The sequence below is a fragment of the Lates calcarifer genome, linkage group LG1, assembly GCF_001640805.2.
Source record: "Lates calcarifer isolate ASB-BC8 linkage group LG1, TLL_Latcal_v3, whole genome shotgun sequence".
NCBI lineage: Eukaryota > Metazoa > Chordata > Actinopteri > Centropomidae > Lates > Lates calcarifer.
In genome coordinates this window covers 19,378,468-19,406,368 of record NC_066833.1, presented here as the reverse complement: position 1 = coordinate 19,406,368, position 27,901 = coordinate 19,378,468, and the positions used below count along the sequence as shown (strand labels likewise).

Below are 27,901 nucleotides of genomic sequence, written 5' to 3'. Positions count from 1 at the left end.
GAACTACCATCTAAGGTCAAGGTTAATCAGTGAAATGCAGTATCTACGGGACCATTTGTATATTCACATTACCCACATTCTGAAATCAGCTCAGAGCAATTACTTTGTCAGGGACCTCAGTCAGCATTTCCTAACCACGTGTTTAGTCCAATTGTGTGTGCAGTAGGGGATTTCAGAAATTGTTTCAGACTTGCTGTGAAACATAATGTTGCTATTGTGAATGGGTTTTTTGAGCTGATGCAAAAATGCTTTTGCACCTCTGCCTATTTATTGAGGCTGAAATATGTTATTGTTCATCCGGGCCTGACCATGTTAGTTTTATTCAAGCGAAGTCAATACAGTGTTTGAAAGAAGCAATTAAGAATTTTGGTTCTCTGGGGACATTGTAGCTGCTGAGAGATTAGTAATGGGACTGTATGTCTCCCCACAGAGCTTTCACATGCTACATAATGCTACTAGTTCACTCTAGATTCGTTTTAAGTAGTCATGTGCCACTGGAGCCTCAGTACATGTGGGTTTTCATCAAAAATACACCAGATGATTTCACTGATGAGTCCCTCGTGCTCAGGTTGCAGTTGGTTGCCCTCTTTTAGGTAGCCACTGTGAATTCAGCTTACAGATACAGTCAGCCATACTATCTGTTGCAGGACTTTTTGTTCTTCTTATCACTGAGGATAGTGCTTTATAAAACTGGTCGTATATTTGGGCTTGTTGACCTGCTGCAGAATGAATTTGGGACCAGTCAGATGCCTCCCTGGTGGTACTGCATCATGGATAAGAACCTAAACATCTAAAATTCCTTAAATTATTGCACAATATATATCAAGCACATACTTTTAGGACTTCATGTTTGTTTCAGATATCCTGTGGGTGGATGACCTGCAAGCACAGAGGGATGTTATAAGCTTCATACACTGAAAAATATTTATTAGCTCAGATTTCACTCCATGGATTGTCAAGTTTGGCTCCATATATAGTATTCAAACTGAGTGTTAAAGAATGGTAATTAACTGTTACCTATCAGCTTTTTTCTGTTCATACAGAGGTGCTTTAGATAATAGCGATGTAGCCTGTTGTAAGTTTACCTTTAGCAGCTCTCAGCTCTGCAGTAAATGTCTCTGCCCTTTTTAGCTCAGCAAGTCAGAGCAATCAGCATTTGAACTGCTTCCTCTCCCAGTCTCCCTGCCACTGAAATTCAGGCTAATGTATAATTATTTCTCAGCTCATCCCCATTTGTCTGTGTTGAATGACTGTGACCTGGTGTCACTCAGCCTTCTGAAGACAAACCTTCCTCCTGCTGACTGACAGACAATGGGTCTTTGGACTCAGAGGAACACTGCTCTCAAGTGATGGCAGTTTATCTCCTCCTGGGGTAATAGTGAGAAATTAAAGAATATGTCTGTCAGTGCATTTATGTGCACTTAGGTCACCTGTTTTCTTTTGGGTTTTCTGTTTGATGTATTGTGATCATGAAGGATTGAGATAAAACAGTTTATTTAACTGTAATTTCTTAGCCATGTATATGTTTAACCAGGTTTCCAGCAGTGTTTTTATGAGAGCACATGAAGTGACTGCATGATAAACGCATCACAGGGTAGTATCAGTGTGACAGCAGTGCAGTGGCATGAAAGGAAAGAATACAATAATCAAATTGAAAGTCAAACTAAAACAGAAACTGAAATAAATAGAATTAAAGTTACTCTTTTAACTGTTTAATTTGTATATTCTGATACATGAACACAGTCAAGAAAATTGTGACAGGATAATAAATCACTAATTCACTTGCATTATATGTAGTTTTGGCTCAAGATAAAATATATGAACTGTGCTTACTGACCAGCTGCATGTAAACACAGGCGTCACAATAGTAGTGTCATTGCAGAGCATACAAACATACTGTATATCTCCATTTCATGCTTTAACTTTTTTCTCAATAACCTGGTTTACTGTGTGTATGTAAATGCAGCCTGTGTAATGGCCGATATTGGATATGCTGCTGTAGTGTTCTTTGGGGAGGGTGATATAATGCACATGTGGCTTTCAGATGGATCAGAGAACTTCTGAATCCGTGTTTGTAGGTGAAATTGATGCAAGAAGGCAGTGTTTGAATCCGGGACAGTGAATCTGTCTCAGCTCTCTAAAGCATAATTCCCTTTAAAACATACTCTACCATGCAGATTTTACACCTAAACAGAGCCTTTCAGATTTGTAAACACTGTTGCACAGTCACTTCCACCTCCTTTTCCTTCCTTGCACTATAAGCTACACAGTGTGGGAGACGGAGAGTCACGGAAAGAGGGGTTGTGTAGGAAGCTCCAAGGAGTGGCTGGAGTCTGAGGTCAGTAGATCAGACCACGTGATCTGACAAGTCAGGGTGGGGTCAGACTAAGACTTTTCTTGGCAGACTTGGATTACAGCACTTTAAAGAGGAGATTTAACTTTGACTAGAAACAGTGTCAAAGAGAGTTTATTATTCCATGTTGAATAGCTAGACAAAAGAAATGTTGCCTAAAACAATCATATCTTTCTTTGTCAGTGTGTTTCTGCTTAGTCAAAGGAAATAACCATAATGGTAATAATAAGACACTGGTTTGCCTCTGTTTAGTTCAGGCCAGAATGAGGTCACTCTGTGGGAACTATGCAGTACTGTATAGCACTTCAGCATTAATGTAATGACAGACTTGAAAGCTGCACAGTTTGGGCTCCCCTCCTTAGCTTCTCACCTACTTCTCGGCCTTGTGCTTGCCTCTCAAACTGTCTAAGGTCTTGACATACCAAAGATTTTAACTGCCAGAGAGATCAGTGAGGCTATTTTTCCCCTCAGCATTTAGAGGGAAACACAAAGAGAAATGTTGAAGAACCAGTCAGCTGTGTGCTTATAGGACTGTGGTAGGTTGGCAGCAGCATCGTTGTCTTCACTTCTGTCTCAAAGCTGCTGAGAGCTAAGCAGTGAAATCATTCTGGACCAGATATAATGGGGAATTTCAGAGGTAGGCTCAGATACACATTGCAGTTTTTCTCTGCTTAATGGTGCCTTCGATAGGGTTTGCTTTCCCTTTTGTATGTTGTTTTTTTTCTGTGGCTCTATTTCCTACAGTCTGCTTAGTGTGCAGTTTCCTCAGGCAAGTTTAGACTGCGAAGAATTATTCTTTTGGACTGATTATATACACAGATTTTGGTTATGCCACGGAATTTTCTTCTTTAATTCTATTTTCTTAACTGTTCCATTTTTGGCAAATGAAAACAGTGAAGGGTTACAGAAAGGTCAAGTATGATGAGGCCTGTTTATACTTAATCTGTAGTGATTTAAGTGACAATTACCACAACCGCGCCTAGCTTACATAGCTGCACACCTCTTATTGTCCTTCCTATGTGAAGATCCTGAGAGAGAAAGCAGAAAGAATTTAGTTCACCCCAACTGGCTGGCAACTTCTCATCTGTTTCAAAATTTGTGCTCAGTCAGTCCTGACTGTTTTGTTCTCCTCTGTGTTTGTCAGGGAGGAGGAGTTCTGTCAAATTCAAAGAGCGTTTGCTGTTTCCTGTTGCTGCATTTTCTGGGAATAAAGCGCTCTGTCCTTGATTCAAAGCAACCCCATTGGAGGTGGGAGGGAGCCTGGGCAGTATGTTGCAACACTATGAATGAGCAGGAAAGGAATTTGGGAGAGTGACAGGGGGATACATGGAATATCCTGTCTGGACTAACATACTTGGTAGTAGTAAAACGTTATCTGTCATTTAACACCAGGGCTGGCACATGGCACAGTTCAGCTCAGACACCTTGAAATGCTTGCGTTGCCCTGATGACAGACTCCCAGAATACTTCAGGGTCACATTTTGTCTAAATATCTGGGGGACCTCCCACATACTTCATGCCCCCCCCCGATGCTTCATCCCTGGCCATAAACAGTTATCTTCTTACTGTAAACAACCTAACCAGCTCACACAAACTGGCTGTCAGCCTGAGCCAAAAAATTTCTTACCCATACAAGTTGGTGAGTGCAATTTACAAGACAGTATATGACTCTTTAACTCTAAAATTATGTCTGCCTGTGCTAAATTGACTCATTTAGTAAAGCTACTGTATATCAGGTCTTCTGTTCACCCTTAGGCTGCCATAATGGACAAAGAATATTATAATATCATAGAGGAAGTAATAAGTTATAATGCTAGCAGCAGGGCTATTTTGTAAATTACCATATGGTCATTTCACGGTGGTTTTCGCAGCAGTATTCCACCACATATTAACATGTGAAGATGTTGCCTTATTACACCATGCATCTTGGCTGCATTTTGTCTGCTTTGGTAAATCATGTAGGTCAAAATATATGTGTGGAAACCAAGGGGGTGGAATGTGCCTTTAGATTCGTATCTTGGAGATGACAGCAGCAGTGGATCTCTAACGCAGTAAATGTCACAGTAAAATCCCTGTTGCCCTACAGTCACATAGCTCCTGTGTTACTAGACCCCTTGTTTTTGTCTGCTGTTGCAGCACTGAGCTGTGAGGCAGCAATTGCAGCCTTTAGCTGCCCTGTCTGGCTCAACAGGCTCCTTCTAGTAAATATGGATCCACCTTGAGCAGCGTTCCCTTGACACTCTCCCTGTCAACAGATATAATGAGACCATAACTATTCGTTCTACTTTCTCATTTCAATCCCAGACAAGAGGCCAGAGAGAGCAAAGGAGACAGGAACACCTTACCTCGTCTGTCGTGTTGCTGACTTGTTTTTTGTCTCCTATTTTTTCAAAGGCCTGCTCTCACACATCTCCTGCAACCTCTCCACTGCATCCAATACACAAACATATACCTGGTTGCACCTGTGGTTGTTATTTTAGGGGAGCTTTTGCATTGCATTGGATTTCAATTTTCATTGTATTGTGGCTTGACTAGAGTCATTGGCTATTGTTCTGCTTGTATTGTATTTTTTATGTGTCTGCATTACATACACAAATCATTATTTAACTTGTGTTGTCTCAAGGCCATATGGCATTGATTTGCACTGTCACAGACATGAAACATTGACAGTCTTTTTCTCTTTTGGCCATATGGCATGTGTGGGCGTGTGTTTGTGTATTGGTGGTGGCGTGTGACCATTGATAGTCACTTCTCAGCATCATTCGCCTGTGTGTGTTAGGGAGGGGTTGACTAAGTGTGCATGTATGAGTAGAGCATGTTTGCACATGTGTGTGGTATATGTGTGTGTGTGTGTGTGTGTGGTCTGTGGTGGGGGTGGGGGGTGGTTGGGGTCGTTGGGTTTTTTGTTTGTTTTTTCCCAGTAGAGTGCCTGTGGTCACCAGATTATTGTGTGTGTGTGTGTGTGTGCGCGTGTGTGTGTGTATGTGTATCCACATAGGAGGAATGCCAGCTCCTGAGCAGAGCCCAGTGACGGAGGAGGGGCTTCTGCTGACCATCCGCGACAGTTCAACTGGCCGCAACATGGAGGCTGACAACACCGCCAACAACATCCTGGCCTCCGTTAAAGAACAGGTATGGTGTTTCTTATATTCTGATTCATGCTACATCTTGCATGTTATGGCACTGTTTTTGCTTTTATTTACCATTTAAGAGCAGTACATAGACTATATATAAGTACAGTGACAGTATACATTCTACTTTGCACTAAGGGGTCCACTGGATGAAGTATGTGCACATTTCTTTCCTGTGCATTTGTCTTACATTTGTGTCATGCACCCTGTTCTCACAGTAATCATACAATACACCTCTGTAGCACAGAGCATAGGCAGGCTTTCAAGGCAAGCTTATGGGGCTTAAGCCCCAAATGCAAAGACCTGTATCTTAATTCTCATCACATGATAAATGCAGAAGTAGCAGTGCCCTGGGGGTGCACTGGCAGCTCACCTTGTTTAGTACATACCATCAAGGCTGAGTCCTTACCTCGGCAGCCTTCAGTCAGGGCCCTTACTGCATGTCATCCCCTCTCTTTTTCCTCCCTTTCCTATCTCTCTAAAATGCCCAAAAAATAATCTTTAAAAAAGAAGTTGTATCCTGCTCCAGGTTCTTGGAGCACACCCTTCGCTTAGCCCCTGTCACTGGAGCATCAGTTGGGAGAGTTTCCAGTGACAATCTTTTCTGCTCTGACAGTCAGGCCACCACAATAAAACAAGTAAAGTAAACACAAAACAGGACAGCTATGTTTGCCCAGAACTAAGCTGTAAAAGCTGTATGTGTTCTCTCAAGTTTGTCCTTAGTATTACAGTTAATGGCGCATTTTATGTGTGTGCATTATGCGTCTATATGAAAATGGAGACTGATTATAAAACATAAACACTATGTTAGAAATTAAGTCCTGTATATTGAAATGTCTCAGAACGCCAAGTAATGTAACAGACGTCACCTGGTAATGATGATACTAAAGTGGTGAAGTCACTGCAGGGCAACAACATCATTGTCCTGCTGACAAATGCTGGCGGATGGCAGAGTCCTGCAGGTGTACATAATATTACCATGTTTGTACTTTCAGTGGCAGCTGATAATAATTGTTCTTTTATTAGCGCTCATCTCAAATACAGAGTGGCTAGAGTATTTGTTCAAAACTGGATGGAGCATTTTGTTATGTTTGCCATAAAATTTGACAGATACTACTTTTACTTGCTCTAATGTGTGCTATGGTGGGGTTTTTTATTATATTGATTTTTCAATTGAATTTATTGTTCCATACGACACACCACCTGAAGTGGCACCACCACTACTGATAATTATAGTAATAATAATATATGCATGTGTCTGTAATGCCATATTGATTACCAGATGCATAGCCCTAGACTCATTCAAATATTTCAGGGCTAAGCCCTAGTTGCCTACTGAACCTAGAGCTGAACAGAGGCCAGTATAAAATACCTATCATTTGTCTATGGTTGGGATAATGAAAAAAGTTCATAGCAGGGGTATGGTCAGAGTAGACATAGTTGAATGCTTTGTCTTGTGGAAACGTTGAAATGGAATAAGCTTGACTAAGACCTATTGGTTGTTTATTGCCTGCAATCATGGCCTGGCTTGCATCAATGGCCAACCAGGAAGATCATCTCCTGCAGGGTTTGTGAGCTTGTGGAGGGACATGCCCTCTGACTCACTCCATCTCTGCCCATCTCTCTGTGATTCATCCACACTCCCTTCTGGTGCACACACACACACACACATACACACTCCCCTTTCCTGCCTGGCTTTGCTCCAGTCCTCCATATTGTTGAGAATCCAGCACAGGGCAAACTGGGCTAAAGAGATTTTTTCATCATTATTAATGATGTTAATTTCTCTCTGTCATCTCCCATACCTCCTTTTTTTCCTGAATGACACTTTAGCTCAGCAACAGATAGAAATGAATTAAATGCATTCTCTAGTATTCAATATAGCCCACAAATAGCCCACAGAAATCCCATTTAGGCAGGAAAGTGTTTTGTTTACATGAGTGAGGAAGGAAGGAAGGAGGGAGCACCTGTCGATGTCACTTCCTTCCTTCCTTCCCTGGAGTATTCCTCAGTGGTTTGTCCGGTTAGAGCAGATATCCATGCAGGCGAGCAGGAAGAGCGAGCACTCTGCCTGAGCTGTTGACTCGCCGGAGACATGCGACAGAGGGGATTCCTGCTAAATACTCAAGGCTGTAAAATGATCGTACTCCTCAGTAATTAAGAGAGTTGGAAAGGAAAATAAGAGGGTGAGTGAGAGTGAAAAATCAGAGGAGGTCAGAGACTAGGCTTGTGTGAGTGTGTTTTTCCTTTTGTGCTTTTGCGTGAGGTTTTCCTGTGATTGTTGAGAGGCAGACCTTCGAGGGATCCCACTGTTGATGTAAACATGCATGTCTGCTGTGCTGTAGCTGTGGCTGCAGTTAGGGCTGGGGCTTAGGATGACTAGGTGTTTGGTAAGTGTTTGCTCTATGGCTCTGTTTTGTTTTTTTCTGTTTTTACTGCCTGTCCCTATGCTGAATCCTCCCCCCTTCAGTTGTCTTGTTGGCTCCTTGTCTTCCTGCATTTTTCTCTCTCTCTTTCCAAACTTCTGCTTCTGTCACTGCTGTAGTTACAGCTGCACCGGCTTTGCCCAGATGCCCAAACAAGGACAGATTCACCAACACATTATGATTGCATGCTCCCTGTGTGTTCATTTGCTTGAACTCTTGTCCCCTCTTTTTCCCTCCTCCTGACCACTAACAAGCCCCAGTCTTTTTGCCATTAATTTGAAGATTTGGTTCTGTTGTGCTGTAGCTCCTGGTTAATAGAGTCCTGTCTTTGCTCTGTGCTTTTTTAATAGCACTGATCCACCACCTGAATGACACATCCATAATGGTTTATTACAGACTCCATTTAAGTGTTTAAATGTCAGCATTTTTCTTGCTGCACATTCCTACTTGCTTTGAAGAACTCTAACTAGTTTATTCAAACCTGACTGAACCATAAAGCATAGAACCGCACTGTGATTAAGAATAAACAGTACAAATTTCCCCTCCTCAGTGTTTATTATCTCATCAAATTTTAATTTAACCGAAGGGGGTGTTTCAAGGATTATCTAAGACCTAGATTTTTATCTGTCTCATTTTAAGAGTAATTGAAGCAGTGGGAGGCTGTGGCATTCATCTAGGCAGATTGTCTTTTGTGTGGATTCAGCAATCATGATGCTCTTGTGTTTTTTGTCAGTGAATTTGACTTTTTTTGTTTTTTATTATTTATAAAAACCAAAAATGTCCTTTTTGTTTATTTTATTTTGAATTTTAAAAAATAGCACAAGTTACATATGGGGGGAAAAATCAATACTTAGTAATTCAGATGTGAATTTTTTTTTTGCAAAAGCAGTTTGAGGTAGATTTCTATTATTATTTTATTTAATAAAGGAACTCCTAAATCAAGGGCATCATGACCCCATACTTTTTGCACTGCTTGTCTTGCATTCTGTTTTTTAAAAATATTGTTTTTGGAGTTGACAGTGAACAGTGTACAGAGACAGGAAATGCAGGGAAAGAGAGAGGGAATGACATGCAGTAAAGGGCCTGGGCCGGATTCAAACCAGAGCCACTGCAGTAAGGACTCAGCCTTAACCAGGTGAGCTAACAGTGCACCCCCTACTTCTCTTACTGTATTTTACTGAAAGCATAATTTGGAGGGAGAGGATCCCATATATTCCAAACCATAGAAGAACAAGTTTCTGATGCATGGTAACATAAAATCTGGGTAATATATGGTTTTTAAAATTTAAAATCTTTTCTTTGAATAATCTGTGAATGCAGAAAACAGTAAATCTTATACTTCTTTGAGGTGAAACACTTATTGATCTAGTGTAATCTGACATGGATGGCAGATACCACCTCACTGGGTGTCAGATGCTGCCTCTGTTGACATGATATCTATTACAACATGAAATATGGCAGCCTATTTTCTCAGCTTAAAAAAAAAAAGAATTCATCACCTACAGAAAACGTATCGCCTGCTCAGCTGTACTGGGGCATTATGTCAGAGAAGATATACTAGATGGCTGTTGATGGTTGGTGATGGCTGGTGGTGGCCAATGCAGTGTAAACATCCACGGGAAGATTTTGAATATGACAATATGCTAGAATATACAAAGAGTAAGAGATAGTGGCTGATTTTATCTTATGAGTCAGTTTCTCTCCCTCCACAATCTGTATAGCTGTAATGTAAATTTGGTAAACAAACTGTACATACAGATGGCTGAAAAAGAAAAAAAATACACACAGTACACATAGAAATATAACGAATGCAAGGTCACTGCAGACCCCACATACATTGAATGGTTTTATGTGCATGACAATGGTGTGAAATTCCAAGTTGAGTGTGCATGATACAATGATAAAAGCAGTGAAGTTAATCAGTGAAGTCAGAATTTTCAATGATGTCACTTACAGAGAGCACCAAAAGCTCAGTGACTGATGACAACAATTTATCTTTTTATCTGCTTTATTTTTGCATAACATTTTGAGCGTTTTGTACATTTGAGTTTAATTCATTTGCACTCCTCTCCTTCATTAATAGCAGACTTTGGAAAAAATGCAGTGTTGACAGACAAAGCCATGTTTTTTCCTCATGCATGCACTGGGCATTACTGTTGAATAAAACTCCCATTGGTGGAAACTAGACACATTGTGGTATTGAAATGAATGGATAAATATCAAAATCTGCATCAGTATCAGTATTTGTACTGGCTATTCAGTATTGTGCAATTCTGGACTGTCCAGATTTTTTTTGCATAACTAGGCTCTTAGTACCAGAGGCAGTTGAAGAAGCTGGATATTACCGCATCTTACATTTCGATTTTTAATTTTAGTCTTTTTTTCACCGCTTGTATCCAATGTGCCTTACAAAGAAAAAAGGGGCAGGTTCAGTGTAGCGTTCACTGATAATAAAGTGTGTTGAGGGGCACATTCAATCAAGTGCGTTTTAACCACCAGGCCATTAGCAGTTTACTACTATTTAATGAATAAAATGGTTGACTGCATTTTTTTTAACCAAGACTGTGTACGTTTATGTGCATATAAAAAATACCATATCATTGCCTGATTAGGAGACCTCTCTACAGTGGCTGAGTATATTCACTGTGAAGAACTTATGTTTCCAGTGTCAGATACATGTGACCTTTCTTTTCTGTTGATTGAAATACTTTGCAAGAGCAGAACACACAACAATTTGCATCAGTTGAACAAAGGTCAGAGATGGGTGTTGACAGATATAAAATGTAGTAAAACCTTCAGAATATGTGTCATAGAATAATTTGCAAGGTTATTGGCATTGTTAGCATTTGCTTTTAGATGATGGGATTCTGTTAGGGTACGTTTGTAAATATGCAAATTTGAACTGCGTTTACAACTTACTGGTAAAACAAGATGCAAATCAATATGTGATTCCAGCAACTACAGTTATGTAAATATTGGGAAGACAGTGCCACAGGATTATCATTATCAAAGGCCAGTTAGTCTTAAAGCCAGGTTGGAAAGCCAAGTGATGTTTACTTTTTTAGAATGGCTTCCCTCAAAATTTGGGTAAGGTGCAGGTTGTAGGGTTGATGTTATGATTTCAAGCTCAGATTGCAGTTAATTGTTGCATGTCATTAGGCAACAAAGAAGGGAAACATTATCTTTTTCAGGGCATTTATTAGGTTGTGTTTTATATATTTTCCCTATCTGAGATCAACTGTGAAATCATAGATAATTACATTACTCAAACTGCTGGACTACCTTGTTCAGAATGAACCCACACAAAGACTATGATCGCACACTAACGGTGATTAGATAGGGTTACATGAGATTCGTTGTACTTACAGGTTCATCAGATGGGTTGGCAAAATTATATCCTTTCTGTGGTATTTACAAGTGGGTCCCTGCTTTATTTTGCACACTCAAAAGGATGCACACAAGCATGCTGGTGATGCAGTACAGATGGTGGTCTCACACTGTTTGGCTCACTGATGGCATTAAAATAAGTTTTGCAAATGTTATATGAGGAGGGAAATTTTTTGAAAGTATTTCTGTATTCATGTACACAAATTTAAATCCATTGAGTAACATTTGGATGAAAACGTTTATAGGCTGTAGATGTTGGAGTATGCTGGCAGTTGCAGCTAGCACCATATTCAACAGCCTTTTGAAGACACGCCAGATTCAATTTTGAAACAAGTATACAGGAGGCCTTAGGTTGTTAAGTAAAGGAGACAGTGGCACCCAGTAAGCAGCCTTCAGTGAGTGTGAGGTCAGGTCTTTAAAGAGCATTTCATTGATTACTCGGCCCTCATCTTCGCTTCATACCATGTATCCCTGGAGAGGAATAGCTGCAGGAGCAAGGGGCCCCTTTAGTTGCACCAAGCTTTGAATTTATCCTCACCAAGCATTCCGTAATGTACACACACATCCTCAGTGCCTTCTCAGTATGCCTATTTTAGTTATGTTTGTGTTACAGCATCAGTAGACTGGGGAAACGGAAAGAGTAGCGGGGATGATAGGTGATGATGAGGCTTGTGCCTTCCTGACAGCTCGCACATTGTTGTAGAGTAAACTTGCTATGTATAGTAAGTATTAGCTAAAGCCTTGAAATGTTAAGGTGTATTACGTGAACATCACACATTTGCACCTCTAAATGACTCAGTATGAAAAAGTACTTTGTTAGAGCAAGTTGTGTGTTTTTGGACTAATGTCTGAGATTAACAGTTTTTATATGGATGTGGAACAGATGGCCAGTGTCAGCAACATTTCAGGTGTCATTCAGCTTGATGAAAGCAGTTCTGTTGTCAACATTTACAAGCTCACACTTGCTACATGTTGCTGTAAGTGTACATCTCTATGTATTTCTGTTTGTGTTTGTTTCTCTGTTGAAAAGGGTCATGATTAGCAGGTACTTCAGATGTGTTTACAGTACTAAGAGCTTCAAAGAGACAGACTGGGCAGAGGAGGGATTTGATTTAGTTCTTTATCCTTCTGTTTTGTGGCGAGACTTTCTCTAAAACATAAGTAATTCTATGGTCAAATTAGTCCCTAGCAATCTGAGGCGCTTTTGAGCAAATAATTGCTTGTATCAAGACTGAGGTTTCCTGCCTTTGGAAACGCTGTTTTTTGGTGTGCTCCTGTTCCTCCGCTATTATGAGGCTTTGCCCTCAGAGTAATGCTGTTATTAGCTGTGCCTGAACATGCCTATATGTACCACACGACTGGCAAAAAGGCCCTCTTAGGCTTAGTGTGCAATGGTGTTTCAACACACCGCCTCCCAGAAAACACCACAGTGGAATTTTCCCACTTTGTTGGAGTCCATTACACATGAAAAATCTGTCTGCCTCCTGCTTCTCCCTAGCAAGCTGGAGTTACACTCTGTGACCCTGTTTTCATCTGAATCAGGCACAGACGCACAGACAGGCTCCAGCGTACTTTGCAAAGCCCATGAGCTGACCTTGCTTTGAGTGCTACAACTCTAGCACCCTCTTAAAGGCTTGATGAGCTGGCTGAAATATTACCCACTTGAGATACTGATGCTAGCCTCTATCTTGTTTTAATGAAGCCAAAGTCATCTTTGTCCAAGTGACCCAGCTTAAGGAGTTAATAGTACAGGTCAGGGCAAGGCTTCACAGCAGTGTTTTTGCCATTCTGCATTTCCTTGCCATAAAGGTTGAGTTCTTTCTGCAGGTAATAGTGTCTCCTCCACCTCCATAGGCAAAATAAGGACTCTAATTACAATCGACTAGTGATTTTTCCACTCCTTGGGGTCTTATCTGCCTTTTTCTCCCTAGTGCAGCCGCTGTGACACAGGCAAGGAGAAATCTAGAGGCATAAGCATTCTGGCCTCGATTATAGTCATAAAAATGGAAGCCTAGCTCCCAGCAATTACCCCATGGGGGAGCAGAACAAGTATGAGAGGGAAAGAGTGAGACACATTCAGAGGGAAGGGATACAGGTGAAGGAGAGTGCTCAGATATACAGAGGAAAGACAAAATGCTCAGATATAGAGGGAGGGCGCAGAGGGTGGTGAGTGAAGGGAAAAGGACAAAAGTGAGCGTGTGCACATGATGGAGAGAGGCAGAGTCAGAGAGGCTGTCACCTGTGAATGGCTCTCTAAAGCACTGTGGCAGGAGGCTGTCAATGCAGACGAAAACAGAAAAGAAGGGAAAGAGGAAGAGGAGATAATCTGCTCCCAATGTGACGTGATGTCAAAGGAGTGTGTGTGTGTCTGGCCTGGCACAGCGCTGTCGTTTTGAACTCAGCCCCAGGAGATCTCCCCTCAGCTAGCCTGTTAATACTCATCACCATCACTGTCATCATCATCATTATCACTATAATCATTGCCTTCGTCAATAGCACACACAGAGGAACCGGTCATTGGGGAGCAGTAGTTGTGCTCGGGAAGGTGGAAGCACAGTAAATATTCCTGAGCTGTCCTTGGAATGGCATGTGTCCACTGAGGATGTTTAGGAAGTTGACTGGGTAAATCATCAATTAGGTTTACAGGGATCACTGCATCATCCTATGCCCAAACATCTTACCGATGAGTTTCTCTAAATGAGTGATCCTGAGGTAATCACATAAGTCACTGCCGTCTTTGTTCACTACAGCAACCTCCAGACTGATACTCCCTAGATTGCTTACTCTCCTCATTTTGGCCCAGAGCAATGTTCTTTTTGTCTGACACAACGCTATTGATCCCTCAGTGGAATTGTATGTTCACAGGTCTACATGAATTGCGCCGGCTGTGTGATTGCTCTGCTGCAGCATTTTGGCTTTTTGTTCCACGTGAGGAGATACAGATTGCCTTTGTGAGTTACACTCATTTACTGGCACAATGCCTTGGCATTATTATCAACAGCATCACATAAGAGCTTTTGTTGAGGTTCAACATATTGTAGCTGCACAAAACAACTGCAGGTTTAGTACAAAACCTAGGTTGAAAGACCTAGTGGATGAAGAAAAAAATATTGCATTGTAAAATATAGGGAAAGACAAAGTCACACAGTGACTCACACAGTCAGTTGTCATGTAGTGTTTTTGAAGCCAGATTCAACATAGAGGTCAATGGTGTCCACTGCAAGACTGATTTAGAAATTATTTTTGAATTATGCCATATATTGCTGGTTCCACTTTAACTAGTAATGGTGCATAAATTGTGTTTTGGTGCATAAATTGTAATTATGTGCATGATCATGATCATGTGAATGAGGCAGAAATACAAAGGTATTCACTGTACTTTTGTTATTATGAGGGAGAAATAAAATATCCATTGGCCTTTGCGTTCAGCCTGTTGCAGACATCCTCATTCCTTCTGTTTGCCCAAACCACCTGTGCCAGTCATACTTCACCAACAAAAAAAAATCAGTAATTCTTAGATGACTTAGTAATTGTACATGAGCCAAGAAAGCCAAAGTGGATGAACAAATAAATGGGAGAGTCCTCACAACAAAAATAATTTATGAGGGAAAAAATATTGACTGGAAATACATTTATTATAGTTGTTGTTGGATTCTTTCACTCTTCCCTTCCTACAGTCTATCTTCTATGTCTTTGTTATCCACAGTCTTTCTTTTGTTGTCAATCTCCTGCATGGCAAGCACTAGCTGCAACAATTGCCAATACAGATGACAGCTCCTTTAATAGCATTCACCACACAAATGACAGATTCTTTAATGGCATTTTGATCATCAAGCCAAATTATAACTTCCTTTTCATGTTCAAATATAAAGAAAAACAGGGGTCTTACTCATCTTTTATCTCAAATGCTACCAACATAAAATTATTCTGGGAATGATGAGGTTTGCATCATAGGATTATAGTGAGATTTTTTTTATAACCAAATAAATCTGAACCCAGTTTCATTTGTTCTGTCTGAAGAGGCACCGGTTTGAGCTCCAAGTTGGTGCTGGATTCCTTCATCCTTATAAAATGATTTTTGTCCAACCATGCGACACCAGATTTTTCTACATATAGGATTTTTGGGAAAACTGAAAAATGGATTTAAATCCTAAAGTTAGAGGACAAAGAAACTGTTAATGAATAATGAATCATACTGTATTTTGATGGTTATTACTATGAGCTTGCTGACGGTGATGATGCTCTGAAGGCAAGCACCAAATCATATCTAGCGGAAATGCACTGGTACAACTTAGAGGTCATCATGGTGGTAGATATTAGTGAAAATTGGGAGCCCAGCAATGACTCAGATCTGCACCAGAAAGCCAAATATTTCAGGAGCCCAACTCCTACAAAAGGACTATTCTGCATTCATATTAAATTCCATGTCTGTATATACAACTGCAGTATGTCAATTTGCTCTTAACAGAAGAATTCAAAAAAACGTTTTATAGTCTCTCTGCAAGTTTTCAGCTATAAACGCTTGTAATGTCACGTTAGAAATCCTGGCAGAAATGATGTCCTATTGTACACTTGCTTTTCCATTAACTGAGAGTGAATGATGTTTCACATTTCCGTTTGTGGCTTCTTGTCACATTATCAGCTTATACAGTATAAAAGCTCTGGTGCAGCTGTGGGTGCTAAAGCAATTTTCTCCCTCTGATTCACCTATAGCTATGCCTGTAGCTATACACTCTCTCCCCCCAGGAAGACACTTTATTGTATTTTTAAATGCCTTTCTCTTTCCACATGGTTATTATAATTCTGCTATGGTGGCATGATGTTGTTGCAGCCAGTTTCCTAAACCCTTAGTAATGTAACAAGGTGACTTTGTGGCAGTTTTTGTAAGTAATTGCACTGCGTGGTTCCTCCAGGTCTGGTCACACAGCCTGTTCTGAGGCCCGTTCTCTTTGCTCACACCTCAGGCCTGCTATTCTGTCCCTGCTGCTGCAGAAATCCTTTAACCTCTGCTGTCACTCTCCCACTGCGCAGAAGAATCGGGACCTTGTTGGAATGCGTCTGCCACGCTGCAGTGAGGGTGCAGAACTGTCAAGCCTCATTGCCACTTAATGAACAAACATATTTCTGGTAGATTCTCATCTCATTTGGTTAAGAGGAAAAGCCATCTGCACTAGTTATGCAAAATGGATCTGAACATCACAAATGAACATGTAGCCCTGGCTTTGCAGGCCCAGGTCCAAATTACAGAACCACCAAAACACACTTTGCTACAAACTCATATGGGTTGTGCTTGAGGTAACAAGAACTGGTAAGGATAAGATCTCAATCCTTAATTAATAGAGGGATTTGGACACTCACTACTAAGGATTGGGCAAAGATTGCTCTGATGTGTAACTCGCAATTATTATTCTGTCCTATAAAAGAAGGTGCTGAGTAACCGAGATTCAAACAGTTTCATGCATCACTACCTCTGTATCACATTATCCTAATTCATCATATAGTATATCTGACGTGTATGATGTTACCTTCCTATCCAGACATGCCAGTTAGATAGATGGCGTCACAAATCTTGGTAAATGTTTTGTGAATAATTCGGACAAATGTAACTTTGCAGCAACATTAGCTACAAATTAACACTGTGTATCACATTTGATTTGTAACATACAAATGGACAGCCAAGTAGAGTGATGGAATGATTTGGAATGAGGTGTAGATGTTATAATACTTCATCTTCCACCATAAATTTAAGGTGATCATGCTCTTCCCTGAAAGGGAGGGAACCACCAAAATGTAGGGACCATCTTAGTCTGAATATTTGATAGGAATTTTTTTTCTGCAAAATCACTTAAAGACAAAGTTGTAGCTGACTGTGGTTCCAATAATAAGATTTCATTTTGACTTAATACAGAAACATCTTCTGTAATCAATCTTTACCTGCCCAAAAAAGCATTAGATATGCATTAAAATGTATTGGATAATGTATTCAAGTTCCAAGAATTGAAGGTTGTAAGCAGAAATACAACATGGTTTAATGCAGGCTACAGCATATGCTGACACATGTTAACATTTTCTGTGGTTGTACAATTGAGTGAACTTCTGAGTGAGGGAAACAACAGTTTATGAGTGTGCTGGTTGACCAGTGTGTGAAAGATGTTTGAAACTTGCAGGATGAAGAGACTTTTCGTTTCATCAGGCTTTCTGTCCTAGGTGGGTTGAGGAGCTTGGCTTGATTGTCAGTTGTGTATTTTCTTTGTCCTTTGACTTTAGGATTAAAATCCATTTCTCAGTTTTCCCACAAATCCTGTATGTAGAAAATAAAAGTCTGGTGTCACATGGTAAGACAAAAACAATTTTATAATGATTTTATATAATGATGTAATAATATCAAAGCACAGTTTTGTGTGCTAAGTTCAAGTAAACTGTATTTTAGTTTATTTACTTATGCATTCAGGCTATTTGGACTGTACTTGTGAGCCTGTGTATGTTAATATAGCTGCATGACATTTTGGGTTTATGTGTGCTTAAGCCTCTCTTATCTATGCTGAACCACAGTCTATGTGCTGAACCAGCAGCAAGCAGAGGCCACTTCAGGCATTTCAGATAAGTCTTGTATTGTCAGCAGCACCCATAGAGATGACATGAGAGTGCGTACGTTGGTAGCGTGGACTGCTGCCGTGTGTCATTTGTTTCTTTAGGGCCCGGCTGAGGACACAAGCGGACAGGATCTGATTCAGCTCTGGGACTTCAGGCAGATCAGACCCAATAAGCTCATTGTAATGGCAAATAAAGGGTTTGGGGGCCTTGTTGGTACAGGAAAGCCGGTCAGCCATTGTCCCTGTCCTCTCCTTCCACCCTAAGCCTGGTACCAACCAAGGCTGGGCCCACACCCGTTAAATAAGCATAGGCCTTGTTTAATGGTCATTACTGCTGTGCTTGGCTTGAGTTGGTGGATCATTATGCTGAAAAGATGTGCCCCATTCTATGTAGAGGCCAAGCATAGAAAATGCAATGAATTACACAGAGCAGTGAGTTCTCTCTCTCCATGGCTAATTTGAGCCCCACTTACAAGTGTGATCCCTGTCCCTGTTTCATCAGACCAGGGCCCATTTTGGCACATAGCCCTGTGCTATCACAAGCTAATTATGGATATATTGAATCCATATTCATAGTAGTTTTAATGAATCATGCAGAATAAAGGAAGTCTATTGAAATGTGTGAAAGAATGCTTTTAAAAGGTTTTTTTTGCTTATGAGAGCCAGAGGATGTGATAGTAAAAAGCCATGGCAGCAATTCTGGATGCCACCTGAGAGGCTAGTAAACTCAGCATGACAGAAAGGGTGCAGTATTGTTTAATGGCTGGCTATAGGATTGTAAAGAGTAGGTCATCTGACTCCTGCCATCGTCCTGCTTCTTGAAATTGTCAGCTATCCTCTCTGATGAAAAATTGCGCTCCATTAATGAAAACATGACAGTATAGCAAAAACCAATGTGACCAATACAATGATTCTACAACTGAGAACAGAGCTGCAACCAGTTTGTCGAGAGATAGAAAATACCTGGAAGACTGAGTTCCATGCAGGAAGCTCTCGACTACCTCCGTGCTTCTCCATAGCAAGAAAACAGCAGGACTGGGGAGGGCATGCAGGCAGGATGCCCGTCTGTGATAGGCTTGGAACAGCTCTGAATATTAGTAGTGACAGAGACCTCTGTGCCTTATGGCGGCAGCAGATGTCTCTCTTTGCTGTGCTTGATCAAGATCATAGACCATCTAATCAGTGGGATTGAAGGCCAGCCACTCTGTGTGAAGTATTAAGAAAGCCATAGCTGTTTAGTATTTTCCTCTGGATGTGCCACTGTATAATGAGAAACGCGCAGCCCAAGATGAAGTCGCTGGACTCAAGAAGATGACACACTGCCAAACAAAACAATTGGATTATGAGCTTAAAAGAGAGAAGGCACAGAAATGGCGGGCCAAGAATAGTGACATTTGCAGGAGCAGGAAATCTCCATCTTAATTTAAAAAGTAAACAAAACAGTTTGATCTGTCTCTCACCATATGTTTGATCTTTTTTTCATAAGCATCTGCTACATACTCATGCATGACACACATACTGTAACTCAGTAAGCTTTACACATGCATGGTGATTTTCAGCTTGTAGATGTATGCATGTGAAAATGCCATGGGATGAGTGAAAATGCATATGTATGTCCATGTGTTTTTGTACTGTATTAGTCCCATTTATGCTCCTTTCTGTGACTGTTTTGAATCAGCCCATGGCCTTGTGCTCCCAGAAAGCCGTGTGTAGTGGGAGCTGAACTGTATTTATGTATTTGAATGTTTACTTTTACTTGTACTCTCTCTCCTCACTATTTTTAATGTGTCCGTATGGATTATCCCCCTCCCTTGTTACTTTCACCTCATGTACTCTCTTGTGCACAGTGGTAACAGAATTACACACTGGAGTGATTTCAGATCTGTATCAGGAAGCAGTGAGACTATGTTTGAATCATCTCTCTTTTGGTCTCTCTCTGTTGGCGTACATGTGTGGCTCATCCTCTTGTTGCTGTTATTCACTGTCCTTTCTCCCTCATACACTGCACTGAAGGTATAACCTTAATTTTTAGCCCTACTTTCTTTTGTAAAGTCATCTTATTACCATAGCCCTATATATGAAGACAAGATATAGCTGTGACTACCCTTTCAATGTCTCAACAGTCCTCCGACTCGTACTGCCACTCCCACTGTGAATCACTTAGTGGGAGTTTGTGAGAGAACAGTCGGTTTTGTTGATGACTGTTGGGGCCTGTGTACATTTTTTTTAAGATTCGGTTAAAAATATACATCACCACGAGTTAACATCTCAAAAACTGCTGCTAGTAAATTGACATTTTTAACAGCCAATTTCTTAGAATGAGTGCTGTTTAAAAAGCAGCCCCTGAATTGAATGTTAGCTCGTGGGTGTGTGTATTTGTATCAGGAATAAGAGGACGCTAGGCTGATCCCTCTTATCCCTCCTGAGGGAGTCTGCCTCTCAACACTGGTCTGTGCTGGGTGATAAAATGATTAGGATTATGATCTGAAAGACAAATTATAGTTTGCTCAATAATTTTTGGTATATAGGGAAATTACTCTGCTCTCTTAAGTGTTAGACTAGTGGCACCTCAAAAGGCCAGTCATGAAGGAATCAAGTCCTGTGAATGCTAAACATTAAACAGTGAGTGAAATTTCAATAAAGGATAACTGGTCAGTATATTTTATGACATGGCATATGACTAACATATGGCCTCTATTTTTACTTGTGAAATAAAGTATATTTAACAGTTAATAGCATATATTATGACAAAATACAAATTTTTGTAATGAAATAATTTTTAGCCAAATTGGCCCGCAATAACACAAACTAATGGTCTATTTCTGTGCACCCCACTATAGAGTATTGTGCTGCTTGTAAGTTAATCATTGTGGTTCGGAATACAGTTTGTTGTTTATGTTTCCTGTTGGAGCTTTCTAAGAGATACCAGCCTCACCACAGCTTTACTCTATTGCTGTATTTGCTGTGTTAAGCTGCTGTTAATGCAATCTAAACATTTCCTGCCGCTGCTTCACATTAAAAGCTCTCCACTTAACCCTGGGGGGGCTTTTTATTATTCATTTATGCAAGAGGGAACACACTGAATTTGTCATAAAGATTAGCATAGCTTTTTAGCTGCACTATTGTTCAATCAAAATTGGTCTACATAAGGAAATGTGAACGTATTCTATGCTAATTTGTCACTGGGTTGGTTTTAGATATCGCGAAGGGAGAATGTTCTCAGAGGATACAGCAACCGTGAGCTGCAGGCTTTTACTGTGGTTTGTGCAAGTCATCACATCATCAAACCTTCACCCAGTCATGAAGAGAAACAATAATTTTCACTCTGCCATCCATATAATATAAATACACACACACACACACACACACACACACACACTGTATATTAGGCATCTTCAGCACAAATATTTCTTTGGAATTAATAAAGGTCTACTTATTTGCACCATACACACAGCACAAGATGTTATCAGGATTGCTCATGGCAGTGCACGGGTATCCCTGCCACATAAAAAAAATGTTACATTAAGGAAAACAGGACTTAGCAGTTTTCCCTTCTGCATGCTCCCCCTCACTGCAGTCAAGCTTCACATATCTACAACTGAGGTAGAGGAGAGGGGAGCAGTGGAGGGTATAAAGCAGTTGGAGGGGGGAGGGGTGAGTAGAGCATGTCTGTAGCATAGAGGGAGATTTCAGTGCACCCTGAGGGAACATTGGGGGAGTAAGTGTGAAAAGTAGGCTGGTCTTAGTGCAGTAGGGTGACTAAACTTCAGGTCACAAAGGAAGCTGGTCTGTGTGTGTATGTGTCTGTGTCTCTGTGTGTATGCAGCTGGTTGTGAATGTAATTGACCATGGAAATGGACATTACATGGGACAACTAAGAATAGCAAGGCAAGGATCCTACAGTCTGTGAGTAGAGTTATGGTGAGTGAGGCCTTTTTGCAAGACAAACATAACTATTGGTGCCTGAATGCAGATAGTCTTTATACTGCCAAAGTAGTAGTGTGGGTGAGTAAAAAGGTATTTCTAGGATATGCAAATCAGTGTGTATTTGTGCCATCATTTTTCTGTGTACAAAAGACCCTTAGCGTGTCTTATGAGTGTCATGATGCAGTGCTTGGAGCTAGAGAGCTGTGCAAGTAATGGCCTCGCTCAGACTAGATAATTAGTCAAATGCTGATTTCTACTCGACTCCCATAGGAACAGTGCCACCAAGGCTAAATATCACCCACTGAAGTGGTGCTTATCTCTCTGTGTGGGCTGGAAAAATGGCAGTACCATATAGCCTGTGTGTGTGTCTACACCTAAGTTTGTGCATGAGGATGTACATGGTCTCTATTTTTAAGCTACTTGTGGGCAAACATTTCTTTTTGGAATTGGCGTGTTTGCAGTGCTTTAAGCTTCTATTTTCTGTTATCATTAACCTACATGCCATGATGAAGCACAACACTGTTGAAGCAAGCTGTCAAACTGTCAACCTGCCTCCCTCATACCGACTTCACATTTGTCGTATCTGTCAATAGAAGTCCATAAAGCTCTCTCTGATGAGAATGTATTTTGTTGTTTATGCACAGGAGCTCCAGTTTGAGCGGCTGACCAGGGAGCTGGAAGTGGAGAGGCAGATTGTGGCCAATCAGCTGGAAAGATGCAGACTTGGGGCCGAGTCGCCAGGCGCTGGTAGCAGCAGGTAATGAGAGGATGCACACACACACACAGACATGTAGCCACAATCCAACACATGGCTTTTCCATCCTTCACAGCAGTGGCCATATTCCATAGTGTAACCTTATGGCATAGTGATGGAGCGACCCTGTGTGCTTAAATCTGTCTTATTATTTTGAAATAGACAGAATTGCATCAGTGTTACCTAAGCAAATCAGAAACACCGTCACATCAGTGGGCAATTGAAATGTGCAGAATATGTCTTGGTAAATTCACTCAAGTCACTTTTAAGTTAAGCTGACATGAAAATATATACAACTGACTTTGTAGGCAATATACGTCTAAGTCTATGTTTATTAGTGACAGCATGTGAATGTTTTTGTGGATGTGCATGATAGTGGACTGTTGTTTGCTCAGTGAAGTGCTGCTGTCAGTGTGAGAGAGCTTCTGAGTTTGTTCTGGGAACTCATTCCCACTTCATCAGCTAAGACACCAGGCTGCCTGATCATCACACTTCAGTGACCACACATTCTGTCCTGTCCGTTGTGGCTCAGACATGTCAGGTTCATTCGTAAAGCTCAATAACACGTACAATATCCCAATGGGCTTCACAGGCCTGCTGTGAGGAGGGTTTGACACCAATCTTGTATTATCACATGGTTTGGTGGTTTGCTTCAATGTCATTTATCAATGATACAAATGATGTAGACATGCACCCAAGCTTTGAAAATCAATACTGGTATTTGTCCAGTATCAATTATACTCATACTCAATACTCAATTATGCGCATATGTTTACTAGTGCTTTGATGGTTCTAATTTTGACATTAACAGTAGGAGAAAAGTACTATGGACAAAAAAATCTGACATAGACAAGATCTTGATTTATATATCTGCATTTCTGTGTAAAGTCTTACTAGGTCATAATAAGATGGTTTGAAAAATTATGCATGTTTATGCATGTTTTCTAACATTCATTCATGCATTTCAAACATGCACAATGTTGTATTTGCAATGAATATGTGACTGGGATGTCTCTGTAAACATTGTCCTTGGCAGTTATATAATAAACCGCCATTTAAATCTTTTACATTCTTTTTTTTTCTCCTCCATTATCCCTTTCATACTGGATAATTATTGAGATGGAGTGCTTTTTCATATGAGAGACAACAGTGCTGTATAAGGTGTTACTTTGGCGACATACTGGAAGTTTGATGACACACAATCTACAGTAAGGGGTTGAGTTGAGAACATAGTTCATCTAATCAGCTCAGTTTAGTTGATTCCTCTTTCGCACTTCCTCCAAGCAATATTTTAAATTCATCCACAAACTTAAAAAGTGCCTAACTGTCCAAAGTCTTTATATAGAGCTGTTTTATATGCCCAGGATTTGGCAGTAATGTCAGCCCAGTGGTACTACCCCCCGCATCTCTATGAAACCTCAAAATCTCATGGACTTTACATATATACAGACTTGAACTTTGTTTAAGAAAATTTGCAGGGAATGCCAGTGTTATTTGTGAACTGTTCACAAATGGACATCTGATCCACATCCTAATTCTAGGTTCCTCTCAAATGGATTTTGATGCAACTGTGATATATCTGGAAACATGACATTTAGTCTCAAAAGGGGCTGTAAGGGCCCTTTGTGGGTTTTTTGCTGCCTTTTTGATAATAAGCCATATGGCCTTACATGATGTATTCTTGCACTTGAGCCTGCATACCTGCAAAGTGCACTCACCTACTACCAGCAGATTGTAGTACTCAGGCACAGGAGTGTCCATTTCCCCTTCCTCCCTTTTTACACAGGTGCAGGTATAGAGCAGATTCAAGTGCTGTGAAAAAGGTCAGGACAACAGCTCTCTGAAAATATACATAGCCAGTCAATTTACTTTCATTTCCTCTTAAGAAGTACTGTTTTGTGGCATTTTGTATTTATTTTGGTAGTAGAGTATCCAGCCACACTGTGATCATCTTTGCAGATAAAAGCAACATACTTGCTCTCCTGTGGTTGTTCTGTATTCACTCAGTCAGTCGTGACAAACATTTGACAAAAATGTGCCACCTCAACATTAATTTTAGAAATAAAGCTAGAGAACCAAGCATGATTTATTTACTCATTCTAATGACTGCCTCTAATATGAACTCTAATATCCAACTGTTTTGATTGCAATGTCTGTTGCAATCCCTCAGGTTTAGATGATTCCTTAAAAATATGTCCAGGATTAATATTGAAATGATTAATGGTAGCAGAGTTGAAACATAAACCTTTTCAACTGAAATTACTTTAGAAGGAGTTAAGAACTTTTGAATTTGCCTGAATTTTATCCTTGAGCCAAAGTTCCTTGCCTGAAAAAACTCCCTGCTTTCTATTGGCCTAGGAATTATCTGAATGCACTTTGTTGTTCAGAGGTGATTAGTGAATCAAAAACCTTAAGGCTACAACAACTGTATAGTGTTTATTAACACAGTAAGCAGGCAGTAGTTGTAAGTAATATCAGTATCAGGAACTAGAAATAAAGATGATTGTTAATTTGTAGACCAGGGTTTTCAGGCTCTCTTTCACATTTTTTTCCCTCCTTCAGATTAATTAAATAACCTACTGTTAAGCTGTGCAGCCTGATTTATCTTCCTATTTTTAATCGCAACAAAATATTAATGTTATCAACTTTTCAGTTAAAATTTGAGTTTGGACTTAATAATATTGGATAAAACCCCAAACAGCCATAAAAATAAGTATCTCCCTTTCACCTTGCTTCACTTTCACCAGGTCCTTTTTGTGTCATGGGTCTTTGACATGCAAATGGCCACACTTGAAAAACCTTTCAGGCACATTGGTTGGCTGAAAGGTCTCCAGCAGAAATCTGCCTTTGTTATACAGGTTTACTGTCGTCCCATCCCAAGACTCACCCAAGTTTCTCATGTCCATGATGTTTTCCAGATCAGGTTACTGCCAAAAGATAAAATCACATCTGTCAAATTCAAACGCATCCACTCCTCCCGGTGTGGGGTCAGTAGCCACCACCTCCTACAGATCCTATAAAGAAAACATGTAACACCATTTTCACACCTTTTTTAAAGCCAGAGAAATACAAATGAAATTGCTGTCTCTGGACATTTGTGTTTGAATGGAGATTAGCTTTAACCATTGAGGTCACACTGCTTGGCTCAATAGCTCAGCAGGATGACAGCAGAGGTGACAGCACACTTAAGGGTTCTGATGGGAGTCATTACATTTCATGACACCTCCAAAGTTGACCACCCCCTTCATTTCTGCAAGCATATAGAGTCTGGTCATCAAACTTGACCTGTGGCAAAACTCTTAAAAGATGCAACCTCCCACCTAGCCAGTCTAATACTAGCCAAAGGGGTTGATGGGAAATAAAGTATCCTGTCATGGTCAGACCTGTTGTTTATCAGCATCTGTGGTTTTACAATCACTTTACAAAGCCTCTACCCAGCCAGGCAGTCAGCATGCAACATGCATGGCACATCATCATTATAGTATCCATTCTTCTACTTCATCTGCATGGTTCAGTGGAGCACAACTCGCTCAGCTTCCTCTTTTTAATTGCCTGCATACTCATTAAAATTCTGAGAGCTGTGCTTCTTAAAGCTCATTGAGTGTCACCTTAGATGGAAAAAATAGCAGCAGAAGCAACATTTGGTGCTTGATAGTAATGACCAGCAAGTAAAGAGAAGAGTGGGAACACAGCTCTAAGGTCTTCTGCTTGGCCTCTGACGGTCGTAATAACCAGTCTTGTAAAAATGGCTCTGAAAGGTGAATTGCTTTCCCTTTGGTCAGAGAGTATTTTCATAGATTCTTTCATAATTTGAAATTATTAGGTGGCTTGAGGTAGGAGGTTAAGATGTTTATATGTGATGGCTCACACGTTTGTTCTAGCTATAATCAGTACTATGATTTCCTGCAAGATTGCTAGAATTTTCAAAAAAGGGAATACTAAGCGCCCTTTTCAGTTACACTTCAGGTTTGGTAAGCTTTAAAGGCATATTTACTTGAATTATATAATCATCAGTTTCAGTTTAGGTTAAAGTTTAAGTTGTATTTATAGAGATAAGATAAGATAAAATTTAAGAAGATTAGAGTGGGAGTTCTCGCAGAAAGATTTGCAGCATTCTCTTGATCATATTTGATTAGCACTGATGATGAAGTGAACAGACAATTCAGTGTGTTTGGTTTTGTTTTTTATTCTATATTTTCTCTAAAAATGATTTTAACTTGGACTTGGGAAAGTTTGAGTTAAAAGAGACTAGCAAGAAACCCTGAATGTATGAAAATGCATCCCGACTACATGCAAAGTGGTACTTGGAGAGAAAGCTTTTAATCATGTAACAAAGTGGAGAGAGAAAGAGCAGAAAATGTGCTACAGCATGGGCTATAATTTTCTCCCTGCTTCCATACTTGCCTTTTATATACGTCAGCATCTTAATTGCAAAAATTTGTGTAACATCTTTATTGTGAAGGCTCGGCCAAGCCCTAAAGCTGGATTTATACTTAGGAGTTAAGAGGTTATAATGTCCCTACTGTAATTAAGTAGCACGTTTCATAGTGATTATGGATACAGCATTTTCCAAATGAGATCAAGAGTGCAGTATGACATTATAAGCTGCTGTCAATATGCAGATTCTAACAATCACTTGGATCCTTTTGAATTTGTCTACTTGGTGGTCTGACGCCTTCCTGTGCTGAACGTGACATTAAGTCTGATCCTTGATCTACTGATCCAGGATCGCCTATCATCAATCACTACACACTATCACTAGATCCTCTCAGTTGTTGCTGCCTAGTATCCTCAGTGTTGTGGCTGACTACTGTGAACTGTGATTGCTCTTTGACTGGACCATTATTATCCTGCATTATTCTCTAGAGACTGAGTCTCTCTCAGGTTCTCTCTTTGCTGGAGTGTACACTCGCATTCATGTCAGGATTATGTCAGGAATGTCAAGACACTGACTGTGTGTGTGTGTGTGTGTTTGAATATACTGTATGATCACTTCTGATTTACTTTAGGAGCTTGCCACACTTGTCTGTGCTCACCATCAGCTCCTGTCAGATTGTATTCCATCCTCTGGCCTTTTGCACATTTCAAATTAGCATGTTTATTAAAGCTGCAGGTGAAAAACAGCCCCCAGTCCCACATTTATAGCTGTTTGGTCAGTGGTGTTGGGTCCTCAAACAAAACACTATCTGTCAGCAAAGGCACCTTTAGGTCTTGATAAACACAGATGACAGAAATGGACTTTACATCTGAGTTGTAAACATTAAATCTCCACTCCGGGCGGTATACTCTGAACTTCTGGCTGTTTTATCTCATACAAGGCGATTGCTATC

General features: G+C 40.4%; 1 protein-coding gene across 1 annotated transcript in view; it reads left to right on the top strand.

The window, feature by feature from the left end:
• Window positions 1-27,901, top strand: part of pkp4 (plakophilin 4) — a 72,194-nt gene that overhangs the window by 9,669 nt on the left and 34,624 nt on the right. Inside the window, exons 2-3 of the mRNA XM_051071713.1 lie at window positions 5,352-5,485; window positions 22,462-22,574. Coding sequence (XP_050927670.1) covers window positions 5,357-5,485; window positions 22,462-22,574 — 242 coding nt within the window. The 5' untranslated portion in view covers window positions 5,352-5,356. The remainder of the gene's footprint in view (window positions 1-5,351; window positions 5,486-22,461; window positions 22,575-27,901) is intronic.